Raw genomic sequence first — 26,082 nt, 5'->3', positions numbered from 1 at the left:
AATGAGTTAACAAGAAGATGGTCAGGTTCCTACCACCTTGAAGGTAAAATCCAATATCTTAAGCAAGACTATGAAGTTCTTCACAGACTATCTTCAAATTACTTTATCATTTCCCTATTCATACACACCAAACCCTTAAGCTGCACTTCTTTCTTTCTTTTTTTTTTTTTTTTTTGAGACGGAGTCTCACTCTGTCACCCAGGCTGGAGTGCAGTGGCACGATCTCGGCTCACTGCAAGCTCTGCTTCCCGGGTTCATGCCATTCTCCTTCCTCAGCCTCCCCAGCAGCTGGGACTACAGGCGCCTGCCGCCACACCCGGCTCATTTTTTGTATTTTTATAGAGACGGGGTTTCACTGTGTTAGCCAGGATGGTCTCGATCTCCTGACGTCATGATATGCCCGCCTCGGCCTCCCAAAGTGCTGGGATTACAGGCGTGAGCCACCGCGCCCGCCAGCTGCACTTCTTTCATGCCTTCATGTCTCCTGGTCTTTTCACTTTGCCTGGAATGTCCTTCCCCCACTTTCTGTACCTCATGAACACTTACCTAGTTTTTGGAACCCAGACCAAAGGGCACCTCCTCCGTGAGACTTTTGCAATGCTTACGGTGTCTGGGATTCCCCATATCTCATTGCTTTCCCATCTGTTCTCCTATAGGATTTGTGTCCATGTCTCTATATATGATTTTTTTTTCTTTCTTTTTTTTTTTTTTTTTGAGACGGAGTCTCACTCTGTCACCCAGGCTGGAGTGCAGTGGCACGATCTCGGCTCACTGCAAGCTCTGCTTCCCGGGTTCATGCCATTCTCCTTCCTCAGCCTCCCCAGCAGCTGGGACTACAGGCGCCTGCCGCCACACCCGGCTCATTTTTTGTATTTTTGTAGAGACGGGGTTTCACTGTGTTAGCCAGGATGGTCTCGATCTCCTGACGTCATGATATGCCCGCCTCGGCCTCCCAAAGTGCTGGGATTACAGGCGTGAGCCACCGCGCCCGGCCAGCTGCACTTCTTTCATGCCTTCATGTCTCCTGGTCTTTTCACTTTGCCTGGAATGTCCTTCCCCCACTTTCTGTACCTCATGAACACTTACCTAGTTTTTGGAACCCAGACCAAAGGGCACCTCCTCCGTGAGACTTTTGCAATGCTTACGGTGTCTGGGATTCCCCATATCTCATTGCTTTCCCATCTGTTCTCCTATAGGATTTGTGTCCATGTCTCTATATATGATTTTTTTTTCTTTCTTTCTTTTTTTTTTTGTTGAGATGGGGTCTCACTCAGTTGTCCAGGCTGGAATGCAGTGGCACAATCTTGGCTCACTGCAGCCTCTGCCTCCCAGGTTCAAGCACTTCTCCTGCCTCAGCCTCTGGAGCAGCTGGGATCACAGGCACCTGCTTCCACGCCCGGCTAATTGTCGTATTTTTAGTAGAGACAGGGCTTCACCATGTTGGCCAGGCTGATCTCAAACTCCTGACCTCAGGTGACCCACCTGCCTCGGTCTCCCAAAGTATTGGTGTAGAGCTTATAGCTTGCAGTGAACGCCAAGAATGAGTTCTTAGACAATTCCAGCTGAGCAGGGCGGGGGCGGGGGCGGGGGCGGGGGCGGGGGCGGGGGCGGGGGCAGCTCTTCTGAGAGTCAACCTTAGCATCCGTCCGCCAAGTATTTATTGAAAGGGCTTGTTAAACCACAAACATCCACTAGATGGCTTTTTTGAGGTCGGGTCGTGAGGCACCTATGGCCTTGTAAAAACAAACTGCATTCTCAGGAGGCTGTTTTCAGCGTTCCTTATCACACCACACACTCCACTCCTTGTCCTGTTTTCAGGGTCAAATTTCATTCTCATGCACAAATAACATACACACAGCGCCTCAGTATTTTTCCATGCCCCGACCTCGAATGCCTTGTACATAAGCTTGAATATGTTGCCATGTGTCCCCCATATCTCCCCCTTCTTTAATTCTTAAAGCTTGCTGGTCATCTCACGCAAGGTAAGCTTCCCTGGTCATAGATGCATCGGGTGGCAGTACAGAGCCTTCTGCAAATGCCTAGCAAACAGATACAAAAAAGAATAAGTACAACAGCCATCATCCAAATGCATATATTTAAACCACACAACCAAGTGTTCGGGTTTAACCATTGAAAGTCTCTTGTAATTGCTGAAGGATACTTGTTTGTAATTGCTGCGACCATTCCTCAAGTTGTTTCTTTAATTCACTCTCAAGAGTGGAAATTTGAGAACACAAATGGTGGTGATAAGCTCCTTGCAGATGTGCTTTCACTCTCTCCCAAGCATATTGGGAGCTATTATATGTCAGGGGTGTGATACAGATAGAATTATATTGCCAATCACAATGTAAATTTTGACGGGTAATGAATGCCTGCTGTTGATTCCCCAGCTATATAACAGTGGCTTCAAGAGCCTTCAGGTGAGACAGAATAGTTTTATCAATATTTACCTGTTCTTGAAATTCATGGGTTACATTATATGCCATGTGGTTCACCACTGAGGCTGTGTGAATAGATTCTGTCAGAGAAACAGCTGCAGTAGCAGCAGTTGCTAATATAATAATAGCTGAGACTAAAAAGGCAATTAAAGTGGCCAGAAATCTTTTATTTTTTCAAGTATGAGACAGTGCTTTTTTAAACAGCTGCAGGGTGGAATCTGCTTCCCAGCTCCGGGTTAAATTTACAGGTAGCCACAATTCCACACACCATTTTAAGGTCATGACATAGGTTGTATTCAACTGCATAACATTTCGGTGAGACAAGCATGTAGCACACCAACTACTGGAAGAGACTTTAATACTATAAAAGGATTGATTCTGCTCTACGTTAGGAACACCTTACCCAAACAAAAGTATATAAGGGTGCACAGTACAAATCAGGACAGTGTCAGTAACATTATTATGCAAAGAGAGGGTATAGTTGCCACTGCTAGTAATATACTCACCATGTGAAAGAACCCATTCAAAAAGGGAAATCCTAATCTCCAAATTTGGGTATCAGCAGGGCTTAAAGCTTGTTTCCCTTTCAGTTGTAATACTGGTCCTGAAAGCCCACACTCTGACTAGGTAATAGAACTACTGGAGGGACTTCTAAATCCAATAGTCTGATTTGCAGACAAAAGATTACCATGGGGACCCCAATCAAGTAAGGTGCCATTATCAAACAGAGGCCCTTGACACGGTGCAGGCTGTCTGTACGGCGACCATTGGATGGCCTCAAACTTATATCGCCAGTCCCTACTCGGACGGCATATAGGAAGATCAGGCACTTGTGAAGCTTCATTAAAGACCTCAGTAAGATTAGTGGTACTAGTAGAAATAAAAGTCAAGTTTGCAAGCTTAGCATCCCTTTTAGGCTTATAGTAAAGATACTCCTGAGGGATGAGAGTAACACACTTATGTGCTATTGTGGAAAAACAAAGGGGGGATTACTACACAATAAAATCAAGGAGTAATTAAATTTAATCCATCCCAAATTTTCAGTTAAGGTATAAGACAGGGGCATCCATCAGCCTCCTGTCCAATAAGTATCATTAGATGACAAAGGCAAGTCAGCATCCCACAATGTAATAACATTAAAAACGGGCGCAGTGGCTCACGCCTGTAATCCCAGCACTTTGGGAGGCTGAGGCAGGCGGATCATGAGGTCAGGAGATTGAGACCATCCTGGCTAACATGGTGAAACCCCGTCTCTACTAAAACTACAACAAAATTAGCCGGACGTGGTGGCGGGCACCTTTGTCCCAGCTACTTGGGAGGCTGAGGCAGGAGAATGGCATGAACCCGGGGGGCGGAGCTTGCAGTGAACCGAGATCGCGCCACTGCACTCCGGCCTGGGTGACAGAGCAAGACTCTGTCTCAAACAAACAAACAAACAAAAAAACAGGGGGATCTAGAACATGACTCCAATAAACATGTTCTTGAGCTGATCCCACTTGGTAAAGGACAAGAATTACCAGCCACCCCAACATCCATGTCTGTCTTACTTTCTCAGAAGTTTCCCTAATTACCATCAGATACACAAGAAACCAATTCTCTGCAGTTGCAGAGCCTTCCACGTCTGCAAGCTGAATAGATGCCTGTTGATCCAATTTCTGTAGCTGTCCCCAGGTAATGTCAGGTGCCTTCCGAGTCATCACCGTCATTGTCAGTTGAGAGTCCCATATTCCCCCTTTTTTGTTTATTAAGATATACTTTAAGAATTTGATGAGTGCATTTAACAATGGCCTGACTGGTTGAGTTATAAGGAATACCAGTTTTGTGTTGTATGTGCCAAAGTTGCAGTGCATATGCAAATTGAGCACTAAGATAGCAAGGTCCATTATTAGTTTTTTTTTTTTTTTTTGGTGAGACAGAGATTCACTCTTGTTGCCCAGGCTGGGGTGCAATAGCGCCACCTCGGCTCACCACATCCTCCACCTCCCATGTTCAAGTGATTCTCCTGCCTCAGCCTCCCGAGTAGCTGGGATTACAGGCATGTGCCATCACACCTGGCTAATTTTGTATTTTTAGTAGAGATGGGGTTTCACTGTGTTGCCCAGGCTGATCTTGAACTCCTAACCTCAGGTGATCCACCCACCTCGGCCTCCCAAAGTGCTGGAATTATAGGCCACTGCGCCCGGCCCATTATTAGTTTTTATAGTATGTGGAAGGCTTAGAGTTATAATAGATTTAAACAAATGAGCAATTGCATCTTTGGTTTTTTTCTCTGGTCTGGAGGGTGGCATGTATCAGGTCTGTGTAAGTGCCCATGCTAACGTGGAGAAATTTGAAACATCCAAAGGGTGGATACTGAGTAACATCAGTTTGCCAAATAGCATTAGGCACCAGACCTCGTGGGTTGGCACCAAGGCCTAAGGAAAAAGGGGAAGGAGAATGCCGTCGGCAATCAGGACAAGTTTTAATAATCATGTGAGCTTGAGTAAGTGTCAAATGAAACTGTTGTTTAAGACTGTGGGCATTCTGATGAAAAAAAGCACGATCAGCTTCAGCTCGCAAAAAGGCAGGTGAATTTGCAAATCACATGTATGGTCATACCAGAGCATCAGCTCGAGCGTTGCCTTCTGATAAGGGAGCAGGTAACCCAGAATGAGAGCGAATATCTGTGATGTAAAGAGGGTGATGACAGGCACAGAGGAGCTCTTGCGCTGCAAGAAACAAAGCTAATAAGGGTTTATTAGTAATGCCCTTCACATGTGAAAGATCTAAATGAGTAATACTATACCCCACATAAACGGGATCACTAACTATATTTATGTCTTGGTGAGGACAAGTTTGTAAGGCCAATATCTGGGCACCTAATTCCGCCTGTTGCGTAGTTTTTAAAATGCTCCTGGATTTTGTGCTGCCAGTTCTGCATGGCATCTTGCCACAATACAACTGCTTTTTCAGGTGTTTTTTTTTTTTTTTTTTTTTGAGCCACCTGTAAGACAGTGGTGGCATGAAGTAAAGGCTCAGAGACAACAATAGATACAAATTTAACAGGTACAGTTTGTAAAAAGTTCAGGAGCTTAGAGGCTGGTAAATGAAAGCTGATATTACCAATAAAGTCAGCAATAAAGCATAACTACTTGCCAATCAAAATCATAAGCTAAGAGAGTATGAAATTTTTCCTTGCTTAAAGGTAGGAAAAGAATAGCAGGGTCATATCCTGACAGCCAGATGCAACATTGGCATCCCTTTATGAGAAGAGAAGCTATTAAATCTGTAGTCTTTTGTATATGTTTAGGGAGATTATGAGACAGGTACATAACATATAAAATACAGAAATGGCAAAAGATAAAGCCAGCTGTTAATCTAAGGCATGATATTTTAAGTGATTTTCACAATATTTTGGCCCTTGAAAGTAATTAGAATGTGACTGCAAGTCGCCAGGATAATAAACCTGCACTGAGTTAACTTAAATGTGTAAAAAAAAAAAAAAGAAAGAAAAAACTTTAAAAAATATCCTTTAGTGTTGGCCATTTTCCTGCAACAGCCTTTAACTGGAATGTCTTAGAAGTGAGCTTGGGAAAGTAGGGTTGTGGCTGGTTTCTTTTTATTCGTTCTGGGCTCCTTGGGCAGCTTCTCTTTTTAATAGCCTGCCACTTGTTGCTGTCCTTATCCTGAGAGGAAGGAAGGAAGACTACAAGTGGCAGTAAGAGGTTAGAGAATGATAGGGTGGTAAAGTGCGTGTGTAAGCGGGAAGGCTGGAGGCAAGAGGGTAACAGGCTGGGAGAAAACCATTCCCCTTATCTTCTAGGCCACCGACGCCTGGAGCCAACCCTGTTAGGTAAGGTACTGAAAATATGCTCGGCTTTTTATTATTTTTACCACCCCCAAGCAGAGAGGCTTAGGGGAGGAGCAGACATGCAGCACAGGGTCTGCTTTGAAGTTTCTTAGCCACAGTGTTTTTAAACATTTTATAAAAAAGCAAAACAAACATTCCTTACTGTGGCGTCTGTCTTCTGAAGATGACAACAGGTGGCAGATCTCATCCACCTTAGCCTAGTTAGCATTTAATATATGGCTACGGGAGAGCGCCCCTTATTAGCGGGCTCCTCCCCCAGGGCTCTGTACTCTAGGCCGCTCCACACTCCTTTGCCCACCTTAGGCTAGTAAGGTCGGGGTGCACATGGACTGTTTCTTAGCCCTTTCCCTAGGGGGCCAGGGAAGCCAAGGAATTGCTTGTCAACTGAGACATGTGAGGGGGTGGCAGGGAAGGGCAGAAGTAGGAAAAGCAGCAGCACAGCAAGCAGCAGGCCACTTCCTGGGCGCAGTTACTAAGGCACGTGACCGTGGTGAGGCGGATCCTCAGGACTAGGCTGGAGCTGCCTGCTCTGTGCTTTTTGGCCTCCCCTGTCACCACAAACCCAGAAAGGGGTAACCTGCCCAGACTGCCAGTGACCAAATGGGCACTCCCTGGCATCTTAGCAACTCTGCTGCCCCAGGCCTCTGTGGGCAGCAAGAAAGCTAGAGCTAGCTGGGATAAAACCCAGGAAGTAGCATGCAACTTCCCCTTATACTCCCGAAAAACAGAAAAAAGACAAGGCCAGAAAGGCTGATGCTGGAAGTAGGAAATGGGAATTTGCATGTTAGGAAGACAATCAAAATCACCACTTTCCTTTCCTCCTGGCGGCACCCCTCCAGCAGAGAAGTTTGTTGAGGAGACGCGGCCACCCGATTATACTGACATCGCTGACCAGGGGATTTTATCTAAAAACTGTCCCTGGGGCAGCCTCCAGTCTCCTTAGGGGGGATGGGAGATGCTGTTGGCTGAACAGGGCCAACAAGTACAGGTCCCTTTAAGGGTGGAGGAAAGGCGGGCAATGGGTTTTCTTTTTTTTTTTTCTTTTTTTTTTTTTGAGACGGAGTCTCGCTCTGCTGCCCAGGCTGGAGTGCTGTGGCCGGATCTCAGCTCACTGCAAGCTCCGCCTGCCGGGTTCACGCCATTCTCCTGCCTCAGCCTCCCGAGTAGCTGGGACTACAGGCGCCTGCCACCTCGCCCGGCTAATTTTTTGTATTTTTTAGTAGAGACGGGGTTTCACCGTGTTAGCCAGGATGGTCTCGATCTCCTGACCTCGTGATCCGCCCTTCTCGGCCTCCCAAAGTGCTGGGATTACAGGCTTGAGCCACCGTGCCCGGCCGGGCAATGGGTTTTCTATACGGGGAGGAAAAGGCTCCGGTCCGTCCTTATTCTCACTAGAAAAAATGTCCTCCTTAGGCCCCTCTACAGAAGGGACTGAAGAAGAGAGAGGAGCACCGCCCCGCCCCCGCTGTTCTGGTTCCTGTTTTTCCTCACTAGAAAAAATCTCCTCCTTATTCACCATAGAAGGGAATGAAGTGGGGTGAGGAATCTCTCCCTTCAAATCTTCTGAATTCTTTTCAGGTGGAGATAATGGGCCGTCTAACCGCGATCTGACAGATAAAGAGGACACAACGCCCAGGTGGTCAAAATAGTAAAATTAGTAAAATGACCTTGCTCATATCTTCTTTTCAGGCAGCGACCTACTTGGTCCCATAGCTCTAAATCTAAGGTTCCTTGATCAGGAAACCAAGGGCATTCCTGCCACATTAAAAGCATGAACTTGTGTAGAGCTCCAGGCGCTACAGTGCACTGGATAGCCTTAAGTAGCTGTTGCACTGTTAAAAAATACTTTCTGTTCTTTGGTCATTTCCTGACCCATGGTAACCCAACCCCTGATATTTTACGTGTGGGTGGTGTCCTTCTGATGGGAGTCAGGACTGTCCCTTACCGGGATTCCCCGAAAATTGGTGAGCTGGCCTCCTTCACACGGAACTTCAAGGCGATCATGTCGGGGGCACCACTTGCAGAGCTTATAGCTTGCAATGAATGCCACGAATGAGTTCTCAGACAATTTCAGCTGAGCGGGACAGGGGGCAACTCTTCTCTTTTTTTATTATTATACTTTAAGTTCTGGGTTACATGTGCTGAACGTGGAGTTTTGTTACATAGGTATACACGTGCCCTGGTGGTTTGCTGCATCCATCAACCTGTCACCTATGTTAGGTATTTCTCCTAATGTTATCCCTCCCCTAGCCTCCCACCCCACAGCAGGCCCCGGTGTGTGAACAGACACTTCTCAAAAGAAGACATTTATGCAGCCAACAGACATATGAAAAGATGATTATCATCACTGGTCATTAGAGAAATGCAAATCAAGCCGGGCGCGGTGGCTCAAGCCTGTAATCCCAGCACTTTGGGAGGCCGAGACGGGCGGATCACGAGGTCAGGAGATCGAGACCATCCTGGCTAACACGGTGAAACCCCCGTCTCTACTAAAAATACAAAAAACTAGCCGGGCGAGGTGGCGGGCGCCTGTAGTCCCAGCTACTCCGGAGGCTGAGACAGGAGAATGGCGTAAACCCGGGAGGCGGAGCTTGCAGTGAGCTGAGATCCGGCCACTGCACTCCAGCCTGGGTGGCAGAGCAAGACTCCGTCTCAAAAAAAAAAAAAAAAAAAAAGAGAAATGCAAATCAAAACCACAATGAGATACCATCTCATGCCAGTTAGAATGTGGGGTAGCTCTTCTAAGAGAGTCCGCCCCAGCATCTGTCCGCCAAGTATTTATTGAAAGGGCTTGTTAAACCACAAACATCCACTAGATGGCTTTTTTGAGGTCGGGTCGTGAGGCACCTGTGGCCTTGTAAAAACACTCAAACCGCATTCTCAGGAGGCTGTTTTCAGCGTTCCTTATCACGCCACATACTCCACTCCCTGTCCTGTTTTCAGGGTCGAGTTTCATTCTCATGCACAAATAACATACACACAGCGCCGTATTTTTCCATGCCCCGACCTCAAACGCCTTGTACATAAGCTTGAATATGTTGCCGTGCGACCCCCACAGTTGGCATCACAGGCATGAGCCACCATGCTGGCCTATATTAGCATTATTATTACCATTTTCATTATTAATGTGTCTGTCTTCTTGATGTAAGGAGTATGTTCTGTTTCTTCCTTATTTCTTGTACTGAGAGCTCTAGAAATGTTCCATCAATGAGGGACTGATGAAATGAAATAAATAAATGGAATTGGGGAAAGTTACCCTTATCTCTTTGCAGGATATGAATTGAAGAAACTCGCTTATCTTTCCAAACTTGGAATGAAAGTGAGAAATGGCAAGGTCACTGATGCGGAAGGCAAAAGGGTGTTATAGTGAGTCATATGCCAGCTTGGAGCCCTAGACCTGGGCAGGTGGGGACACAGGTCACCTTTCTTGGCTGTCAAAACAAATGAGAGTTATAAAACCTCCACCCCTTAGTTCCATTACACTTCATACCTGTTTTTCCTGTCCATGTGTTTGGAAGCTTGCCTGTACCTTTTAAATATGCTTTCTGTAGCAAGTGACTTCTAGGTTTAATAAAGATGAAGAAAAACCCAGAGGAAATACTAGATTGGAAAATAGGAAAACTGGTATTCTTGAGTTGTAATCAGGAGGTCACAGAATTGAGAAAATCTTAATTAACTGATTGGAAATGAAGAAATGCTTTTTCTTAGAGTACCTTTGAATAAATGATTTCAAATGATTAGGAGTTGACTCATCTTTTAAAATTGTGGAATTCATTTTTTTTTTTTTTTTGAGACTGAGTCTTGCTCTGTCACCCAGACTGGAATACAGTGGCACCATCTTGGCTCACTGCAACCTCCACCTCCTGGGTTCAAGTGATTCTCCTACCTTAGCCTCCCGAGTAGCTGGGATTACAGGCGCCTGCCACCATGCCCGGCTAAATTTTGTGTGTGTGTGTATATGTGTGTGTGTGTGTGCGTGTGTGTGTGTGTATATGTGTGTGTGTGTATATGTGTGTGTGTGTATATGTGTGTGTGTGTGTGCGTGTGTGTGTGTGTATATGTGTGTGTGTGTGTATGTGTGTGTGTATATGTGTGTGTGTGTGTATATGTGTGTGTGTGTATATGTGTGTGTGTGTGTATATGTGTGTGTGTGTGTATATGTGTGTGTGTATATGTGTGTGTGTGTGTATATGTGTGTGTGTGTATATGTGTGTGTGTGTATATGTGTGTGTGTGTATATGTGTGTGTGTGGTGTATGTGTGTGTGTGTGTGTATGTGTGTGTGTGTGTGTATGTGTGTGTGTGTGTGTATATGTGTGTGTGTGTATATGTGTGTGTGTGTGTATATGTGGTGTGTGTGTGTATATGTGTGTGTGTGTATATGTGTGTGTGTGTGTGTGTGTGTGTATATGTGTGGTGTGTATATGTGGTGTGTGTATATGTGTGTGTGTGTGTATATGTGTGTGTGTGATGTGTGTGTGTGTATATGTGTGTGTGTGTGTAATGTGTGTGTGTGTATATGTGTGTGTGTGTATATGTGTGTGTGTGTGTATATGTGTGTGTGTGTGTTGTATATGTGTGTGTGTGTGTATATGTGTGTGTGTGTATATGTGTGTGTGTATATGTGTGTGTGTGTGTATGTGTGTATGTGTGTTGTGTGTGTGTGTGTATGTGTGTGTGTGTGTGTGTGTGTGTATATATGTATATATATATATATATTTTTTGAGATGGAGTTTTGCTCTTGTTTCCCAGGGTGGAGTGCAATGGCGCAACCTCAGCTCACTACAACCTCTGCCTCCCAACCTCTGCCTCCTGGGTTCATGTGATTCTCCTGTCTCAGCCTTCCAAGTAGCTGGGATTACCGGTGCATACCACCACACCTGGTGAATTTTTTTGTATTTTTAGTAGAGACGGGATTTCATCAGATTGGTGAAGCTGGTCTCAAACTCCTGACCTCAGGAGATCCACCCGTCTCAGCCTCCCAAAGTGCTGGGATTACAGACGTGAGCCACCATACCCGGCCTGAAAAACTTTATTTTGAAATAATTTTTGGGTCAGGCATGGTGGCTCACACCTGTAATTCCCAGCACTTTGGGAGGCCAAGGAGGGTGGATCACTTGAGTCCAGGAGTTTGAGACCAGCCTGGCCAACATGGCAAAACCCTGTCTCTACTGAAAAATATAAAAATTATCTCTGCATGGTGGCACATGCCTGTAATCCCAGCTACTTGGGAGGCTGAGGGGCAGGAGGATAGCTTGAACCTGGGAGGTGGAGGTTGCAGTGAACCGAGGTTGCACCACTGCACTCTAGCCTGGGCTACAGAGCAAGACTGTGTCTCAAAAAAAATGAAAAGTAAAAGAAAAAAAAAGAATTATTGGTTCTCAGAAAGTTACAAAAATAGGTGCAGTGGCTTGTGCCTATGGTCCCAGCTACTCAGGAGGCTGTGGTGGAGGATCAGTTGAGCCCAAGAGTTGGAGGTTGTGGTGGGTGATAGGGTGAGACTTTGTCTCAAAAAAGTAAAAAAAAAAAATAAAAATAAACAAAACAAAAAAAATTGACCCTGGTTGACAATCCACAGACCTCATTTAGAGTTTCATATGTAAGTGTGTGTAGTTCTGTGCTATTTTATCACCTTTCCACCACCACATAGCCGCTACCACAATTAAGATACACAATTGTTTCATCACTAAAAGATGATTTTCACTAAAAGATGACTTTTTTTTTTTTTAAGATGGAATCTTGTTCTTGTCACCCAGGCTGGAGTGCAATGACATAATATTGGCTCACTGCAACCTCCACCTTCTGGGTTCAAGCGATTCTTCTGCCTCAGCCTTCCAAGTAGCTGGGATTACAGGCACCCGCCACCATGCCCAGCTAATTTTTGTATTTTTAGTAGAGATGGGGTTTTACCATGTTGGCCAGGATGGTCTCGAACTCCTGACCTCAGGTGATCCACCTGCCTCAGCCTTCCAAAGTGCTAGGATTACAGGCATGAGCCCGGCCAACTAAAAGATTCTTTTACAGTCACATCCATTCTCCTCTCCTCCCTGCCTCTCCTCTCTCCCATTCTTGGGACTGTTTTATGTTTTCTTATATTTGATATTTCTCACTATTGCAAAAAAAATAAGGGACAGTTTCTTCCATTGATTTTTGTGCTGTTCTGAATGCCTAAAATAGAAAGGAGCACCATTAAGAAGTTAGAGACCTTCTGTTCCCACTAGCAGGAAAATCATTAATAGTAACACGAAGAGGCCAGGCACGGTGGCTCATGCCTGTAATCCCAGCACTTTGAGAGGCTGAGGCAGGAGGACTGCTTGGGGCCAGGGGTTTGAGACCAGCCTGGGCAACATTGTGAGACCCCATCTCTACAAGAACATTAAAAAATTAGCAGAGCATGGTGACATGTGCCTGTGACCCCAGCTCTTCAGGAGGCTGAGGTGGGAGAATCTCTTAAGCCCAGGAGATCAAGACCAGTGAGCTGTGATCGAGTCACTGCACTCAAGTCTGGGTGACAGAGTGAGACCCTGTTTCAAAAACAACAAAGACGACAAAAAGCACAAAGAGTCCTCCCAATAGAAATGATTTCTACGGCCGGGCGCGGTGGCTCAAGCCTGTAATCCCAGCACTTTGGGAGGCCGAGACGGGCGGATCACGAGGTCAGGAGATCGAGACCATCCTGGCTAACACTATGAAACCCCGTCTCTACTAAAAATACAAAAAACTAGCCAGGCGAGGTGGCGGCGCCTGTAATCCCAGCTACTCGGGAGGCTGAGGCAGGAGAATGGCGTAAACCCGGTAGGCGGAGCTTACAGTGAGCTGAGATCTGGCCACTGCACTCCAGCCTGGGTGACAGAGCGAGACTCTGTCTCAAAAAAAAAAAAAAAAAAAAGAAATGATTTCCATTCCTATAATTGGATAGTTTCCAGGAAAATGTACATATTAGCTCTATGTAGATAAGCACTTGGCATGGTACTGAAAACTCATAGGACCTCAACAAATATTTATCAGGCAAATACACTGATTGAACAGGGAGCAAGGCATTCCCTAATATGTTCCTAAAAGAGATGTGAAACAAGTCTCCATTTGTTCCAGAGGGCAGTTGTTTTCAAATTAGTAAAGCTTACAAAAATAAAAGCAAATTTTTTTCTCTAAACTAAACAAAAGCTGAGCAAAAAATAGACAGGCTAACAGGCTATCTATTTGGTTTTTCTTTTTTTGTTGTTGTTGAGACAGAGTCTCACTCTGACACCCAGGCTGGAGTGCAGTGGTATGATCTCGGCTCACGGCAACCTCCGCCTCCCGGGTTCAAATGATTCTCCTGCCTCAGCCTCCCAAGTAGCTGGGATTATAGGCCTGTGCCACCATGCCTGGCTTACTTTTGTATTTTTAGTAAAGATGAGGTTTCACCATGTTGGCCAGGCTGGTCTCAAACTCCTGACCTCAGGTGATCCACCCGCCTTGGCCTCCCAAAGTGTTGGAATTACAGGCGTGAGCCACCGCGCCACACCTGGCCTATTTGGTTTGACTTATTCACAGTTCCTTAATTTATTTCTCCAAGCAGGAGACAAAACGAAAACCAAAAACAGGCTGAAGTGGTGACTGAAGTCTCTTAGCTGAAGCACCAAGACTTAGGGTGCCCCCCAGTCGTAAAAATCCCATCTGAGTCTCTCTTCTCAACATTGTGCTGGCTGCCTTCTGCTGGAAAGGAAAGGTACAGATGTGTGGCCAGCTAGATAATAACAGTTATCAAGTTGCCAGAGCACTTACCTTAGCACAGTGCTAAGGACTTTAACTGTAATATCTCATTTAGTCCATATAACAACTCTGTGAAACGTGTGATTTTATTATCTTCATTTTACAGCTAAGAAAACAGACTTTAAGAATCTAAATGTTGGGTGAGGCACGGTGACTCACGCCTGTAATCCCAACACTGAGAGGCTGAGGTGGGAATATCACTTGAATCTAGAAATTCTGAGACCAGCCCGGGGCCATGTAGCAAGTATCCCATCTCTACAATCAAAACATTAGCCGGGCGTGGTAGCATACACCTGTAGTTCTAGGGAAGCTGAGACAGGGGGATCACTTGAGCCTAGGAGTTTGAGGTTACAGTGAGCTTGCACTACTGCACTCCAGCCTGGGTGGCAGAGTGATACTTTGTCTGGAAAAAAGAAAAAAGCAGCGGGCCGGGCGCGGTGGCTCACGCCTGTAATCCCAGCACTTTGGGAGGCCGAGGCGGGCAGGTCACAAGGTCAGGAGATCAAGACCATCCTGGCTAACACGGTGAAACCCCGTCTCTACTAAAAATACAAAAAACTAGCCAGGCGTGGTGGCGGGCGCCTGTAGTCCCAGTTACTAGGGAGCCTGAGGCAGAAGAATGGCGTAAACCCGGGAGGCGGAGCTTGCAGTGAGCCGAGATCACGCCACTGCACTCCAGCCTGTGTGATAGAGCGAGACTCCACTCCGTCTAAAAAAAAACCACACAAAACTTAAATGGTTTGCATAAGTCTACACAACTAAGCTAGTGGAAGACAAGGGATTTGAACTCAGGTTAATATAGTAAGTCAGCCCTAGGCAGTCTTGGCATTCATTAGGTCTGACGTGTGAAACAGAAATCTGCACACAGTACTTTTAAAACCTCCCAGGTGATTCCGATTTACTGACTTCTTGGGAAGCATTGCTAGAATCTACTTCCTGCAAAGGAATCTCCTGCTATTCAAATGATGTGGGAACATGAAGAGAACTAACAGTTAAACTTATATGAGGGGTACTATTACTTCACAAATCCATACTTCAGGTAGACAATGCTAAATGACTAATTGCTTTTGCCTGATGCTTTGGATGAAATGTATTCTTAAGTTGTGTCTTTTTTATTTATTTATTTATTTAGAGACAGGGTCTCACTCTGTCACCCAGGCTGGAGTGCAGTGGTATGATTTTGGCTCATGGCAACTTCCTGCTTCCCAGGCTCAGGTGATCTTCCCACTTCAGCCTCCTGAGTAGCTGAGACCACAGGTGCACTAAAGAATGTTTGTTTTTTTTTTCAGAGATGGGTTTTTGCCATGTTGTCCAGACTGGACTGGAGCTTCTGGGCTCAAGCAATCCACCCGCTTCAGCCTCCCAAAGTGCTGGGATTTCAGGCATGAGCCACCGCGCCCAGCATGTTCATTTTTTTTATTATTTATTATTATTATTATTTTTGAGACAGAGTCTCGCTCTGTTGCACAGGCTGGAGTGCAGTGGTGCGATCTTGGCTCCCTGCAAGCTCCGCCTCCCGGCTTCACGCCATTCTCCTGCCTCAGCTTCCTGAATAGCTGGGATGACAGGTGCCCACCACCATGCCCGGCTAATTTTTTTTTGTATTTTTAGTAGAGACGGGGTTTCACCATGTTAGCCAGGATGGTCTCCATCTCCTGACCTTGTGATCCGCCCACCTCGGCCTTCTAAAGTGCTGGGATTACAGGCGTGAGCCACCGTGCCCAGCTTATTTTGTAAGCTCATCAGACCACCAGAAGCCTGAGTTAGTGTTGCAAGCACTCTCATCAGAAAGGGAATTAAATTACCGTGGAGCTATGCAGCACAAGTTTAGTTACCTCTATCACTGAGATGAGTAGATTCTGGCATGGCTCTCTATTTGAAAGTTTTCCATTTATTTTTCTTTTTTATTTTTGTATTTATTTTTTGAGACAGTCACTCTGTCGCCCAGGCTGAAGTGCAGTGATGTGATCTTGACTCATTGCAACCTCTGCCTCCTGGGGTCAAGCAATTCTTGTGCCTCAGCCTCCTGAGGTAGCTGGGACTACAAGTGCGTGTCACCACACCTGCTAATTTTTGTAATTTTAGTAGAGACAGGGTTTTGCCATGTTGGCTAGGCTGGTCTCAAACTCCTGACCTCAAGCAGGCCTCAGCCTCCCAGAGTGTTGGGATTACAGGCGTGAGTTACCGCGCTGGCCTATTTTTCCTTTTTAAAAAAGAACTATTAGAGATGTAGAAATTCTAGATAGGTAGAAATACAAATAAAGAGATATAATACCAAAAAAAGTTTCCTTTAATCTGAAGCATACATATATTTTGGCAAAAGTAGATATATAATTGGACCTAATTAAATGTTCTTAATAAAATCTAAAGACTGTCCTATGATGAATGAGTGTATGAATTAATGTAAAAACTGGTTTTGTTTTTACACAGGCCAACAGATACAAACTGGATTTGTTATTTCATTCACAGGAACCAAGGGGGAAAAGATCTCAAGTCACACTGGATTTCAACACACCAAGCCAAACAACTAATAAACCGCCCACAAAGAATGAAACTATTCTGAACTCGTCATTCTGCAAATGCAGATTATAATATTAAGATATGCATAAAATTGTATAAAGTAGACAGTAACTGACCTTTTATTGAAAAGAGGAGGAGTCAAAGATCCTGAAAGGGTTGGGACTGCCTGCAGTCAGTCCCTAGGGAACTTCCTGTTGTCACCACACCTCTGAGTCGTCTGAGCTCACTGTGAGCAAAACCCCGCAGTGGAAACTCTTAAGCCTCTGCGAAGTAAATCATTCTTGTGAATGTGACACACGATCTCTCCAGTTTCCATATGTTGAGATTCTACTTATTCATCAGTTTGATGTGCTTGGCAAGATCAGGTAGGTTATTTACTAACTGGTTTTCTTAACTGCTTAAAAAATAGAATTAGTTGTGTTGTCATTTTGCATGTCATCATTCCACTTCCTTCAGTGAACTTTTTAAGTTCTGTAGAGTCGTTTTTAAGGAAAAAGATATAGGAAGCCTATATCATTTCCTTAGCTTTTCCTTAAAAAAAAAAAAAAAAGATACAGGTTAGATGAACTTTCTAATCCTGAAAAAAAATTCTCAATAATAAAAGAAGCTATTATGTCTTCAAATTAATTTCTTATTATGTACAACAATCAAATCTGCTGAAAAATCTAGAAGTCTTATTTTCTTTCGTAGCCTATTTATCTGTGCCTTTCTAGTTCTGTGAAATGAGATGATTTATTTTCTGGAAATATAAAAATTTATCTTGTATTTAATATATCGAGGGTTGGTTTTTATATTTTCATACATCGAGAGTTTATTTAAATTATTCTTAGAGAAAACATAATATAGATAAACTACTTGGAATGGTTCCTGGCATACTTATAACTTAAAAATTGTTTTTTTTTTTTTTGAGACGGAGTCTCGCTCTGTCGCCCGGGCTGGAGTGCAGTGGCCGGATCTCAGCTCACTGCAAGCTCCGCCTCCCTAGGTTCACGCCATTCTCCTGCCTCAGCCTCCCGAGTAGCTGGGACTACAGGCGCCCGCCATCTCGCCCGGCTAGTTTTTTTGTATTTTTTTTAGTAGAGACGGGGTTTCACAGTGTTAGCCAGGATGGTCTCAATCTCCTGACCTCGTGATCCACCCGTCTCCGCCTCCCAAAGTGCTGGGATTACAGGCTTGAGCCACCGCGCCCGGCCAAAAATTGTTAATCATAATGAGGAAATCAAAATTAAAACCCAAATGTACCTGATAATGTAACAAAAATAAAGTGAAATGCTTAAAAAAATAAAATTCGACACTTTGCAACCTTTTAAAGTATTCAGTTTTGTTTCAGATAGCTGTGGTAATGAAGGTTGATATAATTTTTTTGAGGGGCAAAGGGTAAATATGTTATATATTCAGACCTGTAAAAATGTTCATGTACTTTAAGCTAGTAAAACCACTGCTGGGAATTTATTCTAAATGAATAACTTTTAAAAGAGAAAAGCCTCCTATGCAGAGATAAGTCTAACTATATTACTTGCAGTAACTTGAAACTAGATATAACCAAAATGTTTCTACATACAGGAATAGATAAAAGACAGTATATCAACTTAATTTTTTTAAAGTAGCCTTTAAACTAATTCTGATGCTATGCAGAAATAAGCAAACTTTTTTTTTTTTTTTTTTTTTTGAGGCAGTGTCTCGCTCTGTGGCCCGGACTGGAGTGCAGTGGCCAGATCTCAGCTCACTGCAAGCTCTGCCTCCCGGGTTTACGCCATTCTCCTGCCTCAGCCTCCCGAGTAGCTGGGACTACAGGCGCCCGCCACCTCGCCCGGCTACTTTTTGTATTTTTAGTAGAGACGGGGTTTCACCGTGTTAGCCAGGATGGTCTCGATCTCCTGACCTCGTGATCTGCCCGTCTCGGCCTCCCAAAGTGCTGGGATTACAGGCTTGAGCCACCGCGCCCGGCCAAGCAAACATTTTTAAAGTAACGCCAAGTAGAAAAAATAGAACTTAAATTTGTTGGCAAACTATGACTACAACTATGTTAAAATCATGTATGTATGCATGTGAATGAAGTTTTGAAGGGAAATAGAAAAACAGTATTAGGATTTCTGGCCTATAAATTTTTCTTTATATATGATTTTGAAGTTGATTTTCTAGTAAGTTAAAATCATACCAATGATGATATTTTTAACTGAGAATTCAATATTTTAAAGTATATGTTTGTTATTTATTTATTTTTTTTTTTTGAGGCAGAATCTCACTCTGTCACCCAGGCTGGAGTGCAGTGTCACGATCTCAGCTCACTACAGCCTCTCCCTCCCTGGTTCAAGCGATTCTCCTGCCTCAGCCTCCCAAGTAGCTGGGACTACAGGAGTGCACCACTGCGCCTGGCTAATTTTGTATTTTTAGTAGAGAGGAGGTTTCACCATGTTGGCCAGGATGGTCTCAATCTACTGACCTCGTGATCCGCCCACCTCGGCCTCCCAAAGTGCTGGAATTACAGGCGTGAGCCACCACGCCCAGCCTATTATCATTTTTAAATTAAAAAAAATGAGCATAAATGGCCAGGTGCAGTGGCTCACGCCTATAATCCCAGCACTTTGGAAGGCCGAGGCACGTGGATCACCTGAGGTCAGGAGTTCAAGACCAGCCTGGCTAACATGGTGAATCCCGTCTCTACTGAAAATATAAAATTAGCTGGGCCTGGTGGCATGCGCCTGTAATCCCAGCTACTCGGGAGGCTGAGACGGGAGAATCTCTTGAACCTGGGAGGCAGAGGTTGCAGTGAGCCAAGATCGTGCCACTGCATTCCAGCCTGGGCAACAAAGTGAGACTCCATCTCAAAAAAAAAAAAAAAAAAGAATATAAAGGTAGAGGTCTCTTAAGTTGGTCAGGGCCAACCCTAACACAAAAACATGAGATGGCTTGTGGGTACCTTCTTCCAGTCTTTCGTTATACGTTTCCATTTATAAAGTTGAAAAAACAGCAACTTAATTTTTTTGTGACCTTCCTTTTCCTTAGCATCTTCTCAGAAGTAAAGTCTTGTTTTACATGATTCTAGAAGATTGTCACTGCTGCATGATAGAATCTCAGCAGACAGAGACACACAAGAATAAACTTCTGTAGGTTGAAGGAAAAAAATAGTATAGCTGTAAGCTAATTCTAGTCTTCTCAGTGTCTAGGAAACCATAAACTTGGAACTTTCATTAGGGAGGGTGTTGGATAATATTCATCTGGTAGCAGACATTATTAATCTCAAATGCATGCACTTTGTTTTTCCCTTCTGCTTGCAGTCCAAAAATTACTAAGCATTAAAATGAGCTTCAGAAATCCCAAGGATACAAGTCATTCAGTTTCAGAGATCTTTGTTTTGTTTTCTAATCTTTGTGAAATCATGTTAGGAATGTTTGCCATAATCTTACCAGTGAACAAAGCAACAGCTAACAAACTAAAGTACACTAGAATCCCCTGAGGCCTTGATTAAAATGCACTCCACCTCCAAAAATCCAAACTTAGTAGGTCTGGAGTGAGATCCTGGAATCTACATTTTAAACACTTTTCTGGTTGGTCCTGGGGCTCACACCTGTAGTCCCAGCACTTGGGGAGGCTGAGGCGGGAGGATCACTTGAGCCCAGGAGTTGGAGGCTGCAGTGAGCTATGACTGTGCCTCTGAGTAGCCATTGCACTTCAGCTGGCTGAACAAGACCCTGTTTCAAAAATTTTCTCACCCTGTCTGTATCTGGAACTTACAGGCACATACCATTGTGCCTGGCCTGGAGTCTGCATTTTTAACAAGCCCTCAGGGTTTTTCAGCTACCGGTGGTACAACAAACATAGGTTTTAAAATGTTGTTCTAAATTAAGACTGCTTGATATAAGTATTTTTTAAAGTTACTCTGCTATCAATATTTTGGCAGGTAGATATTTTCCCAGAGAAAAGTGTTTAGTGCCAAAACCAGAATTATTTCCTCAGATATTTGTAATCCTCTAGAATGATTTAGAACTGTTCCTGTATGGTGACTCATCTTTCTCTAACAAGTTGGCAAAGGTGAATGAGGGGGTGTGAATGTGCATATTTATGCACATGATTCAGAAATGAGAATGAGAAAATCTGGCATCTCATTTATTTTCTCGGTTGCATCCTAAAGAAATACAGCCAGTGGCTAAAAGCAGACATATCCTTCCAATCAAGAGGGCAATCTGCCCATATGCTTCTTGCCTGTCTCTGCCCAGGGTGAAAAAGAAACAAATATTTTCTTTTCTTTTTCTTTTTCTTTCTTTCTTTTTTTTTTGAGACGGAGTCTTGCTCAGTCGCCTGGGCTGGATGCAGTGGCCGGATCTCAGCTCACTGCAAGCTCCGCCTCCCAGGTTTACACCATTCTCCTGCCTCAGCCTCTGGTGTAGCTGGGACTACAGGCGCCCACCACCTCGCCCAGATAGTTTTTTGTATTTTTTAGCAGAGACGGGGTTTCACCGTGTTAGCCAGGCCGGTCTCGATCTTCTGACCTCGTGATCCGCCCATCTCGGCCTCCCAAAGTGCTGGGATTACAGGCTTGAGCCACCGCGCCCGGCCCTTTTCTTTTTCTTTTTTTTGAGACGGAGTCTCGCTCTGTTGCCAGGCTGAAGTGCAATGGCGTGATCTCGGCTCACTACAACCTCCGCCTCCTGGGTTCAAGCAGTTCTATGCCTCAGCCTCCAGAGTAGCTGGGATTACAAGCACTCGCCCCCATGCCCAGCTAATTTTTGTATTTTTGGTAGAGATGGGGTTTCACCATCTTGGCCAGGCTGGTCTTGAACTTCTGACCTTGTGATCCACTTGCCTAAGCCTGACAACGTGCTGGGATTATAGGTGTGAGCCACCACGCCTGGCGAAACAAATGCTTTACAAGGTTTGACCCTGTCCAACTGTAATCCTTTCACAATCTGGCTCAGGATGAGTTTTGTTTTGTTTTTGAGGTGGAGTCTTGCTGTGTCTTACCTAGGCTGGAGTGCAGTGGCGCGATCTTGGCTCACTGCAGCCTCTGCCTCCCAGGTTCAAGTGATTCTCCTGCCTCAGTCTCCCAAGTAGCTAGACTACAGACATGTGCCACCATGCCCAGCTAATTTTGTATTTTTAGTGGAGATGGGGTTTCACCCTATTGGCCAGGCTGGTCTGGAACTCCTGACCTCAGGTGATCCACCTAACTCGGCCTCCCAAAGTGCTAGGATTACAGGCGTGAGCCATCGTGCTCGGCCTAGGATGAGTTTTTTTGTTTTATTTTTGTTTTTTGTTTTTTTGTTTTTTTGGTTTTTTTTTGAGACAGTCTTGCTCTGTCGGCCAGGCTGGAGTGCAGTGGTGCAATCTCAGTTCACTGCAACCTCCGCCTCCTGGGTTCAAGCAATTCTGCCTCAGCCTCCCAAGTAGCTGGGCCTACAGGTGCCCACCACCACGCCCAGCTAATTTTCTTTTTTTGTTTGTTTTGAGACTGAGTCTTGCTCTGTCGCCCAGGCCAGAGTGCAGTGGCGCGATCTCTGCTCACTTCAAGCTCCGCCTCCCGGGTTCACGTCATTCTCCTGCCTCAGCCTCCCTAGTAGCTGGGACTACAGGCACCCGCCACTACGCCTGGCTAATTTTTTGTATTTTTAGTAGAGATGGGGTTTCATTGTGTTAGCCAGGATGGTCTCAATCTCCTGACCTTGTGATCTGCCCACCTCGGCCTCCCAAAGTGCTGGGATTACAGGCGTAAGCCACTGTGCCCAGCCTGCCAATTTTTGTATTTTTAGTAGAGACAGGGTTTCACCAGGTTGGCCAGGATGGTCTTGATCTTCTGACCTGGTGATTCACCCGCCTCGGCCTCCCAAAGTGCTGGGATTACAGGCTTGAGTCACTGTACCCGGCCCCAACTCATTTTCTAACACAAGGAAGGCAAAGTTTCTGGCCTAAAAAAAACTTCAGATTTTTATTTCTTGGACTTTTGGAAATTCCTTTGGAACAGTGTTTTCAGGCAAGCATAAGAGTGTGCTCAAGCATAGGTTACTGTGAACATTTTGGCATCAACGCGTAATGAGCTTGTATCCCAGATACTGACATCCATTGCCAATCATGCAGAATACTTGAAAATGTATCTCTTGGCCGGGCGTGGTGGCTCGAGCCTGTAATCCCAGCACTTTGGGAGGCCGAGACGGGTGGATCACGAGGTCAGGAGATCGAGACCATCCTGGCTAACACTGTGAAACCCCGTCTCTACTAAAAAAATACAAAAAAACTAGCCGGGCGAGATGGCGGGCGCCTGTAGTCCCAGCTACTCGGGAGGCTGAGGCAGGAGAATGGCATGAACCCGAGAGGAGGAGCTTGCAGTGAGCTGAAATCCGACCACTGCACTCCAGCCTGGGTGACAGAGCAAGACTCCGTCTCAAAAAAAAAAAAAAAAAAGAAAATGTATCTCTTAATCTTTATCTGGGTTTCAGTAAATTCTTTCTTTCTTTCTTTCTTTTTTGGAGATGGAGTTTCGCTCTTGTTGCGCAGGTTGGAGTGCAGTGACACCATCTCGGATCACTGCAACCTCTGCCTCCCAGATTCAAGCGATTCTCCTGCCTCAGCCTCCCGAGTAGCTGGGGAGTACAGGTGTCTGCCACCATGCCTGGCTAATTTTTTGTATTTTTAGTAGAGACAGGGTTTCACCATGTTGGTCAGGCTGGCCTGGCTGGTCTCAAACTCCTGAACTCAGGTGATCCACCCTCCTCAGCCTCCCAAAGTGCTGGGATTATAGGCGTGAGCTACCGTGCCCTGCCTTCAGTAAATACTTTCAGGCAGCATCAAGTCAGTAAACCTGACTGTGGACCTCTGTTCTAAAGAAGTTATTAATATACATCTGTCATGTTTGGGGGCGGGGTGGAGGGGAAGAAAGCTCAAGCACACCTTAGAAAGCAAAACTCCAGATTAAAAAGCAGTATGAGTCAGGGCTGTTTTACTTCCTGACTGGGCACTACACGTCAAGGTTAATTTCATGTAGGACATGAAATTGACGTGAAATTCTGTCATGTAGGACTTCTGTCATATAAGTTTGGAGGTCAGTGGACCAAAGGGTCCAAGGCACCTTCATCAACCACAGGTCTGAGATACCTTAGTTTTTGGGGACGGAGTCTTTCTGTCACCCAGGCTGCAGTGCAGTGGCGCGATCTTGGCTCACTGCAACCTCCATCTCCCAGGTTCAAATAATTCCCACCTTTGCTTATTGACTATCGTAGAATCTTAGAACTTCCTCTCCTCTGTCCACAATTCTGTCTGCTTTTTACACAGATACCTCTTTGGATATGAATGAGGAGTCTCCTCTCTTTGAAGAGGTTTTCTCCCAATCAGAAATGTGGGAAATAAAATTAATTCCTCCAAAATGAGGTGGAAGCTAAGAAGCCAGAGCTGAGTGTATAGCTGAGACAGCATAGGCAGCTTTTCTTTTTTTTTTTTTAAGACAAGGTCTTAACTCGGTTGTCCAGGCTGGAGTGCAGTAGTGTGATCACAGCTCACAGCTCACTGCAGCCTTGATTTCCTGGGTGCAAACCAACCTTCTGCCACAGGCTCAGTGTAGCCGGGACCACCAGCACGTGCAACCACACGTAGCTAACTTTTTGATTTTTTGTAGAGACAGGGTCTCACCTTGTTGTCTGGGCTGGTATCGAACTCTTGGGCTCAAGTGATCTTCCCACCTTGGCCTCCAAAAGTGTTGGGATTATAGGTGTGAGCCACAGCACCGGGCGGGAATTTTTATTTTATTTTATTTTTGTTTTTGAGACAGAGTCTCGATCTGTCGCCGAGGCTCAAGTGCATGGTACAATCTCGGCTCACTGCAAGCTCCGCCTCCCGGGTTCACGCCATTCTCCTGCCTTAGCCCCCTGAGTAGCTGGGACTATAGGCACCTGCCATCACGCCCGGCTAATTTTTCTTATTTTTAGTGGAGACGGGTTTTCACCGTGTTAGCCAAGATGGTCTCGATCTCCTGACTTCGTGATCTGCCCCCCTCGGCCTCCCATAGTGCAGGGATTACAGATAGAAGCCACTGCGCCCAGCCTTTTTTTTTTTTTTTTTTTAAAGAGATGGGTCTTGCCATATTGCCCAGGCAGGCTTTGAACCCTGGACTCAAGTGTTTTTCCTGCCTCAGCCTCACAAGTAGCTGGACTATACAGGCCTGCACCACCATGCTGAGCTTTAGAAATTTTTTTTTTTTTGAGATGGAGTCTCACTCTGTCGTCCAGGCTAGAGTGCAGTGGTGCAATCTTGGCCCACCACAACCTCTGCCTTCTGGGTTCAAGTGATTCTCCTGCCTCAGCTTCCAGAGTAGCTGGGATTACAGGTGTGCACTACCACACCTGGCTAATTTTTGTATTTTTATTTATATTTATTTATTTATTTTTGAGACAGAGTCTCACTCTGTCACCCAGGCTGGAGTGCAGTGACTGGGTCTCCACTCACTGCAAACTCTGCCTCCCGGGTTCAAGTGATCCTCCTGCCTCAGCCTCCCAAGTAGCTGGGATTACAGGCATGTGCCACCACACCCAGCTAATTTTTTTTTTTTTGTACTTTTAGTAGAGATGGGGTTTCACTCTGTAGGCCAGGCTGGTCTCTAACTCCTGACCTTAAGTGATCCGCCTGCCTCAGCCTCCCAAAGTGCTGGGATTACAGGCGTGAGCCACTATGCCTGGCCTATTATGATTATTTTACAGATGCAAAGCTGAGGCCCAGAGAGGTTAGGCAATTAATTACCAGAGGTCACATAGCTAATAGGCAGTGGAGTTGGATGTCATACCTAGGTCTGACTCCAAAACTCACACTCTTTCCAAGGTCGTGTTTTGTTTTTTTGTTTTGTAGAGATGGGATCTCACTATGTTGCCCAGGCTGTCTTGCACTCCTCCCTTCAAGGGACCCTCCCATCTCGGCCTCCCAAAGTGCTGGGATTACAGGTGTGAGCCACCCACACTTGGCCTGTATTTGTGTTTAGGACATTAGACTAGGGTTGGCAAACATTTTCTGTAAAGAGACAGATAGTAAATATTTTCAGCTTTATGGACCGTTAGTCATAACCACTCAACTCTGCCTTTAGAGCAGGAAAGTAGCCATGGACAATATATAAATGGGCATGGCCAGATTTGGTTTGCAGGAGAACATGCATTAAATTGCAAGAAAACATCTCAGGCAAAGTTATGCTAAAGAAGTTACAGTCAGATTGCCCTGGTATCCTACCTGGATATGTTTCTTTTTCTTTTAAGAGATAGAGGGGAATAAATGATAATCATGCCTGTTCTAAATAGGAGTCTGAATTCCTTATCAAAGTATATTGGAAACACCACTCATCTAACTGTAATTTTCCAACTGTCAACAGGAAATGGTATTTCAGAATAATTGAATTTCAGAGTAGTTTGAAAAGGACAGGCAAAATTTCTCCTGTTTCAGATAAACTCTAATAGAAGAAGTTAAGCTTTAAAAACCAGTTTAACATGTTCTGTGGTCACTGGTTATATGTGCTCTGTTGCACTACCTCTGAACAACCTTGACTTTGTACTAT

At 45.0% G+C, this 26,082-nt stretch overlaps 1 protein-coding gene across 2 annotated transcripts in view; it reads left to right on the top strand.

Moving 5' to 3' along the window:
- Nucleotides 1-16,741: 16,741 nt before the first annotated feature.
- The window catches only part of LIPH (lipase H), a 57,209-nt gene continuing 47,868 nt past the window's right edge, over nucleotides 16,742-26,082 (top strand). For both annotated transcript variants that reach the window (XM_033211946.1, XM_033211945.1), the window contains exon 1: nucleotides 16,742-16,927. In XM_033211946.1, the coding sequence (XP_033067837.1) occupies nucleotides 16,879-16,927 (49 nt within the window). In that variant the 5' untranslated portion in view covers nucleotides 16,742-16,878. The remainder of the gene's footprint in view (nucleotides 16,928-26,082) is intronic.

This window comes from Trachypithecus francoisi, unplaced genomic scaffold (genome assembly GCF_009764315.1).
Source record: "Trachypithecus francoisi isolate TF-2019V2 unplaced genomic scaffold, Tfra_2.0 Lachesis_group0, whole genome shotgun sequence".
Classification (NCBI taxonomy): Eukaryota; Metazoa; Chordata; class Mammalia; order Primates; family Cercopithecidae; genus Trachypithecus; species Trachypithecus francoisi.
The sequence above is the reverse complement of the archived record's forward strand: the minus strand, read 5'-3'. Positions and strand labels throughout refer to the sequence as shown.